The following is a 10,865-nucleotide window of genomic DNA, read 5'->3' as shown; positions in this document are numbered from 1 at the left end:
TCAGTAGCACGAGATCGGTATGTCGTGCAGCCCTCTTACATGTTCATAAATATTTTCGATTTTTGCTTTTCATTGAAACATCTAATTGAGATATAATTGCGTTAGTTCTTACTTGCTTTATTGCTGCGAATAGGTGGTAAGGCCAGTCGTCTTAGAAATGTGTATCTCCTATTCGGGAAGTATTGCTTTTTTAAGTGCTAAGCTTCTGTGTCATGTGTCATGATTGAGACAGACTTTTTGAACATTTAGAGTCTAAAGCTTGGCTGTCACTGAAATATTAATTTAGATAAGCATTTACCATAGTAGGTAGTTAGTTTTCAAAATTTGTACTTTCGCTAGAGAACATTGTTATTTTTAACTTCTTTCTGCATTGGTGGAATGTCTAATTTGGGTCATAGGTATAGGCACATCACAAGGTACTGGCTGACGATCGCGAGTTACGGCGACCACGATGGTGGTCTGGAGGAGTGGCATCCACATGTGTAGCTAGTATATTAGCACCTTTCGATTTAATCAAGACGCATATGCAAACACAGAAAAAAAAAAAGAGTATGTTAAAGACAACTGTCAAAGTTATACGATTAAGAGGTGATTAAAAACGTATTTTGTTTGCATTTACCTTAAGATGTTTTCATCAATCATTATTGTATCGTAGGCTTTTTAGGTTTTTATGATGGTTTTACAGCGGCTGCGCTTCGTCAGTTGACATGCTCAAGTCTTCGATTCTCCCTTTATGAGAACGGCAAGCACCTAGAGATATTGCAAAACTCGAATTCCATTTTTGACAAAATTTATATAGCCAGCTTTGCTGGCATAGTTGGATCATTAGTTGGTTTACCAATGGATGTTATAAATGTGCGGATGCAAAACGATATGAAATATGCTGGCAACTTAAGACGGAAGTACATATTTGCTATTCAAACTTTTCAATGCATATTCGCACTTTAATTTTATCGACACTATCATAGTTATAAGAGCGTTATGGATGCTCTGATCCGAATTCCCAAAGAGGAGGGGTGGATGACCCTATACAGTGGTGGAATCGCTGCAGTTCTAAAAGCAGCGATTGGAAACAGTGCCCAGCTAGCAGTCTATGACCAAGTAACTACTCTTTTTTGACTTCACATGTAATAGTAATTGTGTACATATATCCTTTCTGACCTGGATTAGGTTAAAAGTGAGCTTCATCATCGCTTTATGTTAGAAGACGACGTGCATTTACATTTTAAGAGTTCATTGATCACGTCCATTATTGAGTCAATTATTTCACAGCCCTTTGACGTGCTGAAGACTTTAATGATGAATGCACCACCCACACAGTTTCCTACGGTTTTCCATGCTATTAAATATATGATGCGTTTTGGGTATTTGGGCCCCTACCGTGGATTGGTGCCCACAATTGCTCGAAAGGCACCAGCCACAATATCATTGTTTATAATTTATGAGCAGTTGCGCCTTAATTTAGGTTATATTCCTCTCGACTCCAAATAATGTCAAAATTTGTAGTTCATTTTACCCCTGAAATTTTTACAGAAGTGGCCAGCCTTACGTTTGTCACCTATTGACCTAATTAAAATAAATTCGGTATTATAAACTCAGATTAACTGATCAAATGTATACAACGAGCCTAAGTCCCAATTAAAATTTTCTTGAAGACTAATATGCAATATAAAAATAAGTTATAAAATCAAATCTATATTAAATGTTAATAGCTAAGCTTTACAAATACTCGCGCAAATCATCATCTGAGTCAATATCAAGTACATATACATAAAATAACACACAAAGATACACCAAACGCGCTCCAATAACTCAGTAACAAAAGCAACAAAAACAGGCTTCGGCCACGTGCGCTGCGTCAGTATTCCCGCGGAGTTAAAGAACAACAACAAACCGAAGCGGCATCGGCAGCAATGTCAGCCAGTTAGCTTATCGTGAGTTAATCACCGAACGGTTTTTAATAATTGGCGCCCGAGCAGAGGCCCGTGGAATTGTAAGTAAAACATCGAGCTCAACATTTAGATCGTGCCTAATCGCCACGCGTTGTTTGTTAACGCAATCCGCAGAAGAACGCGTACGAACTCAAAGCTGCCAGAGGGTCCCAAGTCACATAAAACGCCGCCCTACGTCGCCGGAAATAGGACAAGAATAGAGAGTCGCCGAATGTATAGAATACTTGCGTGAGCTAGTACATAAGAAAGAATTAAATTAAGTGAATACACAAGAAACGAAGAACAAGTCAGAAGACTCTTGTCGACAGTGCTCGACTAGATACTACCACTGACCAGATAACACATAGACTAGACATGTAGTACAAAGTTTTTCAACACCGAAAAATCTGTCTCGTAGGTCCCAATCAACTTCGTATTCGTCGTCACTTCACTTTCAGGTTCAGGCTACAAAAATAAACAAAAGCATAATCATTTCGCTTCATGCGCTCGACCGAGATGGTCAAATGTTAAATAAAAGATGTCTCTATGGTCTATTTTTGTTCTTGCTCTCTCGCTCTCTCTGCTCTCTCAAATATGTATATATGCATGTGAGCACAAACAGCAGCACACGAAAATTGAAATTTCTTCGCAGCAAGAACCCATGCCATCCCTTCTGTGTGAAGAGTATACCGAACTCTTCAAACTGTTTGCCAAGCTCGTCCAAAATATTTGTGTTTTTGTTATTATTTGTGAAAAGGGTATGATAGCGAGCGTGCACACACACACTACAGTACAGAAATTATTACGGCAAAAAAGAATTATCACAAAAATATTCATAGTTTATATATAATTACAAAAAATTCTCAAAAAAGCCGAAAAAATGCCGAAAAAAATAATGTATATGCCTGTGTGCGAAGCTGTTGCTGACTGTAGCAATTTTAAATCCCAGCATTTGCATTTGGTTGATACAGATGTATGTATGTATGTATGTATATACATTTAATTGTGTGTATGCATCCCATCCGATCCCATCCGAATCAAACTATCACTTGTAGAAGCATTTGTATGTCTATGTGCTTTTACATGTGCATGTGTGTATGCATGGGACGTGCACATTGGCTGCCTACCTCAACTAAGAATTGTCTGAACGATTTTGGGTTCGAATTGAGAATGCGCGCTTTTATTTTAGTATCTGTCTAACTAAAGTGACAAGTGCATTTGCCAATTCTTTGTGGCACTGTGACCGGCGAGTAACTCATAGACATATGTATATAGTTGTGTGTGGTATAGTGACTGGCGGGTAACTCGCGCTTATATTGAAACACCTGATTCAATTTCAATGGTCGTGGGTTGCCTAACAGAAGGAATTTAAAAACAAGTAAGAAAGCTCTAGTCGAGACTGCTCGACTACGAGATCCCCTGAACCCCACAAGGAACTGATATTTCAATAATAATTAGCACACACACACGCACACATACACACACACACACGCATACAAACAAACACACGCACACACATACACATACAAACAAACACACGCATTGCGATTGCGCTTGGGCTGCGCTGCAGTGTGGCAATAATAGGAGAACTTATTTGATGAATAATTTAATTTCTAGACGTACGATCGTAATGAAACTTTCAGAACATTATAATATTTAAATGTATGTGTATAGCGAAGGACAAGTCTCTAGTATTTGATATACGACTTTTACAAAGATGAGGGTGAGGGGGTGGATTTAGGGGTGGGGGGTAAATTTTAACAAAAACCGAAATTGTATAAATTTCATCTTAATATACGTTTTAAATTTGGAGACTCTAGCTTGAAAGATGTAGGAGATATAATTATTAAAGTGATCTTCGATAAGGTTTTTTATCGATAAAAAAGTATCGGAATGAGTTATCGTTTTTTAGTGATAAACTCGATCTGCGCGTGATATATACGGACATTTTAAAAAAAGTTGAAGTCTCTAGCTCTTATATCTTCTGAAATCGACGCGTTCATACATACGGACGGACGGACGGACGGACGGACGGACGGACGGACAGACAGACGGACAGGGCTAAATCAACTCAGCTCGTCGCCCTGATCAAGAATATATATACTTTGTGGGGTCTGCCACGCCTCCTTCTGCCTGTTACATACTTTTAACAAAACCATTATACCCTGATTTCCCATTTTCAATGGGTTCAGGGTATAAAAAAACAAGTAAGAAAGCTCTAGTCGAGACTGCTCGACTACGAGATCCCCTGAACCCTACAAGGAACTGATATATCAATAATAGTTAGCACACACACACGCATTCAAACAAATACACGCACACACATACACATACAAATAAACACACGCATACCCACACACACACGCATATACAGGCGTTTGCGTTTTGGTTGCGCTGCAGTAATTGGCAATATAATGAGAACTTATTGGTTGAATAATTTAATTTCTAGACGTACGATCGTAATGAAACTTTCAGAACGTAATCATAATGTTTAAATGTATGTGTATACCGAAGCACAAGTCTCTAGTATTTGATATACGACTTTTACAAAGATGAGGGTGAGGGGATGGATTTATGGGTGGGGGGTAAATTTTAAAAACCGAAATTGTATAAACTGCATCTTAATATACATTTTAAATTTGGAGACTCTAGCTTGAAAGATGTAGGAGATATAATTTTTTAAGTGGAGATTTAATTTGTTATCGAAGATATAAGGTTTTTTATCGATAAAAAAGTAGCGGAATGAGTTATCGCTTTTTAGTGATAAACTCGATATGCGCGTGATATATACGGACATTGAAGAAAAGTTGAAGTCTCTAGCTCTTATATCTTCTGAAATCGGCGCGTTCAAACATACGGACGGACGGACGGACAGACAGACGGACAGGGCTAAATCGACTCAGCTCGTCGCCCTGATCAAGAATATATATACTTTGTAAGGTCTGCCACGCCTCCTTCTGCCTGTTACATACATTTCAACAAAACCATTATACCCTGATTTCCCATTTTCAATTGGTTCAGGGTATACAAATATATTATAATAAGGGAAGCAGCCGGCAGATAAACATGCTGGGCAAACGTAGCGACACCTGTTGCCATGCATTCCAGCTTGTGAATGTAGTTCATGACACCAAGGCAAGAGGCGCTTATTAAAAAAGTAAAATGTAAACTACAATAAAATGCATCCTGCTATTAATTGTTAACTTTATTAATTAGTGGTTCAGTGATCGGCTGTTTATTTTCGCATTCTAAACAGTAAAAGCTAAATCAGTATTAACGATCCAAAGTAAATAAATTATTAAGATACATACATGGAAATATGATTATATTTTATTTCAGTAATTTAAGATAGAAATTCATAAGTATTAGTCAGTGACTGAGTGACCTTTTATAACCGAGAACACTATCCGTTCAATTTTTATTTTTCGGCTTCTATTCGTTCACTAAGGATTCAGTTGAATCATAGTCACAGTGCTTCTTGCAACTAAAGTGAGCTAGAATGCATCCAAACACCGGCCAAAATATAGCACAACAACATGTAACAATGATAATTACCCACATACCGACTATAAGACCTCCAGCTGCAATATCGCCTTGAAATGTTGATCTATTCCGTGATTCCATTAGTTTATTATTTATAAAAGTTTTATAGAGGCGATTTAGGTCTACGAATTTGAAAGCTGAGACAAATGTTATAATAATAAAATTGTGTGAGTTAGTATATTTAACTAGCTGACCCGGCAACCGTTGCCATCTTTAGCTAACACAAACAAACTGAATGGTTTCCCGACGCGAGAACATGCCACATATATGTATGTACATATTTGTCCGTGGAAAAAACAGGGTGTTTCCAAATCTAATCCACATACAGACAACGTTTGGCCTTGTGACTTATTGATTGTCATCGCGTATGCCAATCTAATTCGGAATTGAATGAATTCAATAGGCCCATCTGTAGAAATCATAGGGATTCGTGACAACAATACATTTCGCCTTGAAATTGACCATTCAAAATAGTGGCATCAATAACGTTCTTCATTAATTTTTTAATTACCAATTGTGTGACATAGAGGGCTGCATGAGTGCCAAAAAAAACGTACTCGAGTTAACAATGCTCATATCGAATTGAGCGGAACCGAGGCCAACTCAGAAATGGTATGAGTGAGTGGGTGCGGAGTCATATACTAACTCAGAGGCACAATATTCTATTGAACGAGAAACAGTTGAATAAATATGAGGCCGGGTATATAAGTTGCCTCACCGAGTATATGAGTGGCGTCGCTGCTAGCAGAGAAGAAAATTAACGAAAAAACGAAGGGCAATGTAATCGTGTGTGTGCAGGCCAGACGGCCGACCAACGGCAAATTTGCCGTTACAATTTCGTAGCGAATACATATTCTTTATGCGTACCAACGCTTTCATACCCTTCCCACAAATAATGAAATTCTTTCACTGATCGAGCTTCAAGCGACGGAGCCGAGCAAATATGAAGTGTTGACACGAAGATATATGCACTCAAAGACTCGAGTCACTCGACGCCTATATCCTTCGGATAAATGTTGTATTCCTCTTTAGGTCTTATTTATTCTTATTCATTGAAATTTCAATTTTCTGCTACTGCTTGTGCTCACATGCATACACACCCAGTGGCGACGACCTGAATGAGGTCTGTTGAAATAGTGCATTACATACGAGAAAAAAGTAATGCAGCGCAATTGTAATGTACAAATTAAAAAGTGTTACTCATACGACAGAAAAGAGCTCTTGTCAACTTCGTTTATGTATACCTCTTCCCCGCAAATCAACAAACGATTTTCGTCTATCGTTGCGTCGTGACGACATCGCTGAATTTTACCGTTTGTTGCATGGAATGCATGCCTTCTTTCGTTTGGTTTTTTTTTTTTTTGTCTATGTCTATTCCTTTTGTGTGTATAGTGTTAATGAGTGTAAATACAAGTGCAAAATCGCATATGTGTGATGAGTTTTGTTTTCGTTTTATCCGCCGGGACGTCATTTTTTTTTTGTTGAGCTGTGCGGACTGAATTTAAAGGGAAGTATTCTACAGTAAGTTATAAATATATAATATATATTGTAAATTTGGCTTGTTGCCAAGATCTTTGACTTTGTAGATGCGTCGTAAGGAAATATTGCTAATTTTATAATCAACAATTAGAGGAACGGTACGACTGAAGGTCATTGTCATACACTTTGAGCAATTTAAGTCCAGCTGGTTTGCCACACATCAAAGTTGAAATGCATTTAGATCATCTTGAAGGTGATGATGTCCATTCGCATTGGAGTATGGAAGGCAAAGTTTTACATCATCAGCATACATAAATATAGTAGAATACAAGATTACAATTAGGAAGGTCATTTATAAAAAGGGAAAAGAGTAATGGACCCAAATGGCTACCCTGAGGTACACCAGGCGAAACAAAGATAACTTTAGACATATCTGTTCTGAACTGGACTGTTTGGGTTCTACCAATTAAATAGGATGAAATCTAAGATACTAGTCTAGGCGAAAATCCTAAGCGTTCAAGCTTAAGAATTAGTATGTGATGATGTACTGAGTCAAATGCTTTACTGAAGTCAGTATAAATAACATCCGTTTGCATTTAAAAAAAAAAAACTATCATTGACAAGCGAAAAAAATTCAAGTAAATTAGTGGACGTTGATCGATTTTGAACAAAACCATGTTGAGATGGTTAAATAATCGATTCGCAAAAATGCTGCAAGGCCGATGTTATAATTTTCTCAAATAACTTCGGAATGACAGATAATTTCGCAATGCCTCTATAGTTGGAAATATCAGATCTTCCACCATTTTTATATAGGGGAATGATGAAAGATTCTTTCCAAATTGAAGGGAACGCAGAAGTATCCAAGGACAAGTTAAAAAATGTTAGTAATTGTGACTGAAGAGAAACACTGCACTCTTTAATCACACAACTAGGAATATTATCGGCACCGGGAGAGAAAGATGATTTCAGCGTCCTAATGGCCGCAGCCAGAGAGGCTGCAGTAACTTTAGGAGTATTTATAGGCCCATATTCAGAAAGTAAATATGGATATGAGTTATTGTAGAGATTAGCAGATAAATAAGTTGATTGAAAAAAATCAGCAAAATCAGAGGAATCCTGGTCATTGCAAGTTTTTTCACCACCAAGGACAAACCAGAAGATTTACGCTTCAAGTTTACAAATGAATAAAAATTGTTTGGGATCTCGAGCAAACTGACGTTTGCAACGTATAAGATAATTCTCATAGCAGCTAGAATTTAAAAGATTGAAGTTTGCCTTATCAATGGAATATTTGGACCAGTCAACACTTGAACCAGACTTTTTATAATTTTTAAAACATTTAGTTTTAATGTTTCTCAAGTTCAAAAGAGTCCTGGTAAACCAAGGTGGCTTATTTGAAACTGGCGAAATACGGCAGAGAGGGACACAAACATCCAGAATAGAGTTTAAGGTAGAGTAAAAAAACGTTGCTGCCAAATTAATATCATTCGACTCATCTAAAATAGACCAGTCTGTTGAATTTATTAATTCATTAAGCAAAACAAAATCGCATTTACGATAACAACGACTTTGATTAGAAGGCAATGGAGTATAATTGCGATGATTATCAACAGCTAATAATACTTCTAAAGTGGGGTGATGTATATCCTCAGGTATACAGAAAGGAGTCGATCTCACGACATTAAAGAGCAAATCATGATTAGTAAACACAAGATCAAGTGTGCGATTTAGATGACTAGAAATAGAGTTAATCTGAAACAGAGACAGGTTATACAATTCATCAAAAAGATAGTGATCAATTGTCGGAATAAAGTAATTTGTATTACATGTTGCTGACCAAGAAGTGTTGGGAATGTTAAAATTTCCCAACACAAAAAGCAAGTCTCTGTCATTCACATGCTCATAAACTTCTTTAATACAATTAATATGTTGAGCATAAACTTTTAAATCAGAAGAGGGAGGGATATAAGAACATGTGATAAACAATGAGCGCGATGGGAGAGTTAATTTAACCCCTAAAATCTCCGCATCATGAAGGGACGAAATGTAAACACATCAGAGAGGATACCGGATTTAACCGCAATTAGCACACCACCCCAGCTGCGCATTTAACGATCGAGTCTATGAATAGTGAAATTACTTGAAAGGATTTCACTATTATGAATATTATTACTTAGCCACGTTTTAGTAAATGCAATAATATCATATTGTACACTAAAACTGTGTAATAGACTTTTCAGTTTATGAATTCTGAATTTTGATAAAGATTAAAGATTGATGAAGAAGATTGGAAAGAATTTAGTGAGACCTGCACATTTAATATCCATCATATTATCGCACAACCCGCAATTGACAAATTGCGCTTGTGCAGAGTCCACTGCCTGCCGTACAAGATTTTTTGCAGCAGCTCATATTGGCAATTTGGATCAAAGTAGAGATTAAAGAAATGCAGCAGAAATAAAAACAAAGAGAGTAAAATATGTTGACAGAGCGAGTCCAACAACAATCAGCCGTTGAAGAGCAGAACGAAAGATTATGTTGAGAGAGATAGTCAACAACAAAACAGCCGTTACAGAGCGTAACGAAAGAAACACAGAGGGTTATTTGCACAGCACGACGACCGAAATCGAGAGAGCAAGTAAGCTCACACTCACATTAACTAACGTGTAAGGAGTAAAGACAGGGAGAGCGCCAGAAAATAGAAAACTATAGCAAAGTGCAATCTAAATGTAAATACGACGCTGCACCAAACATCAACAAGATTAAAAACCAATTTTAAAAGAAACACAGCAAACCACGGATCAAACCTTGCACACAACCGCAGTTGTGTGTGCAAATTTGCGGAGCAGAAAACGAAAACGACCGTACACTCTTACTGAGAACTCTCTCTAAAAAAAACACATTTGATGAAAATAATACGCGTGCATACAGAAGCAAAATATCTTGAAAGTTCAGTTATTTGTTTGTCTCAAACATAAATTTTTGTAAATTATTTATATTTATATTTCTCGATTGCTTTATGTGGTTTTGTGCGAGGGCATATTCAGTATTACTATTAAGAAAAATGCCGCGTCCTAGAAGATCTAATCTTTCCCGGCGGACCCATGATGCAATTAGGCAACGGAATATCGCGAGTCAATTTTCTGACGAAGAACGAGAAATTGCCCGAGAAAGGCGCCGCGTTAGTAACCAGCAAAGAAGGGCCTTAATTCGTGCTTCTCAAAGAGAGGCAGCCCGTGAAAGGATTGATTTGAGCCGAGCAGCGTTTCGATATGATTGCACCATTGACTACAGCTTGCATCGTTTAGTTTGCATTGGTCCAATGGACGTTGTTTGCCAGCAGTGCGGCGCATTGAAGTTTGCTGGTGAAACGCCCGGTTCGTGCTGCCTTAGTGGTAAAGTAACATTGCCATTAGTGGTCCCGCCACCAGAGCCATTGTGTTCCCTGCCTAGAATCACGACATTTTCTAGCGAACACTCAAAAATACAATGGCTGTTTCCAAATGATTTCATTTGGGGCGGAAATTATTGGAGACGGATATAATCCGACATTTAAGGTAATTTACGTTAATTTTATTTTCAACGATTGAAAAAAAATATCATAAAAAATAAAGAATAATAAAGTTTGTTAGATTTCTGTAAAAAGTGTTTGTAAATCTAACCTTAACTATGGCTTTGAATTTAAAGATTCAGGGCCAGATTTGCCATGCTTCATGAACATCATGCATTGGTCAAGCTGTTCAAGACTGCTTTAGAGCGCATGCCAAGAGATGACTATAAAGTAGTAATCAGAGCAGATAAAAGACGCACATTTAATGCTCCAACAATGAAGTGGCAATCCTGATTGTTGGTGAAAGCTTGGAAGCACGCGATATTGTGCTTACACGACGCAGTATTGTAGTTACAAAG

The 10,865-nt window shown here is 37.5% G+C and overlaps 1 protein-coding gene across 2 annotated transcripts; it reads left to right on the top strand.

Annotated features, from left to right (window-relative positions):
• The first annotated feature begins 243 nt into the window (after window positions 1-243).
• Dic4 (Dicarboxylate carrier 4) lies at window positions 244-1,596 on the top strand. 2 transcript variants are annotated; one of them, XM_089260102.1, is made up of 5 exons: window positions 405-588; window positions 656-902; window positions 969-1,101; window positions 1,171-1,465; window positions 1,534-1,596. In XM_089260102.1, exons 1-5 carry the CDS (start codon window positions 525-527, stop codon window positions 1,563-1,565), a joined length of 771 nt encoding a protein of 256 aa, XP_089116228.1. In that variant the 5' UTR covers window positions 405-524; the 3' UTR covers window positions 1,566-1,596. The 2 variants fall into 2 exon arrangements, with proteins under 2 accessions (XP_017955246.1, XP_089116228.1); XM_018099757.3 differs by having other exon boundaries at window positions 244-588; window positions 1,171-1,596.
• Window positions 1,597-10,865: the final 9,269 nt, after the last annotated feature.

This window comes from Drosophila navojoa, chromosome 4 (assembly GCF_054131105.1).
Source record: "Drosophila navojoa isolate 15081-1374.11 chromosome 4, UAZ_NAV_1.0, whole genome shotgun sequence".
Lineage (NCBI taxonomy): Eukaryota > Metazoa > Arthropoda > Insecta > Diptera > Drosophilidae > Drosophila > Drosophila navojoa.
This window is presented reverse-complemented; position numbering and strand designations above follow the sequence as displayed.

Coding starts and splice junctions, on each gene's coding strand:
- Dic4 (XM_089260102.1), top strand. CDS start 525: ATGCAAACACAGAAAAAAAAAAAGAGTATGTTAAAGACAACTGTCAAA. Junction 589..655: donor CAAAGTTATACGATTAAGAG/GTGATTAAAAAC, acceptor ATTGTATCGTAG/GCTTTTTAGGTTTTTATGAT. Junction 1,466..1,533: donor GCAGTTGCGCCTTAATTTAG/GTTATATTCCTC, acceptor AAATTTTTACAG/AAGTGGCCAGCCTTACGTTT.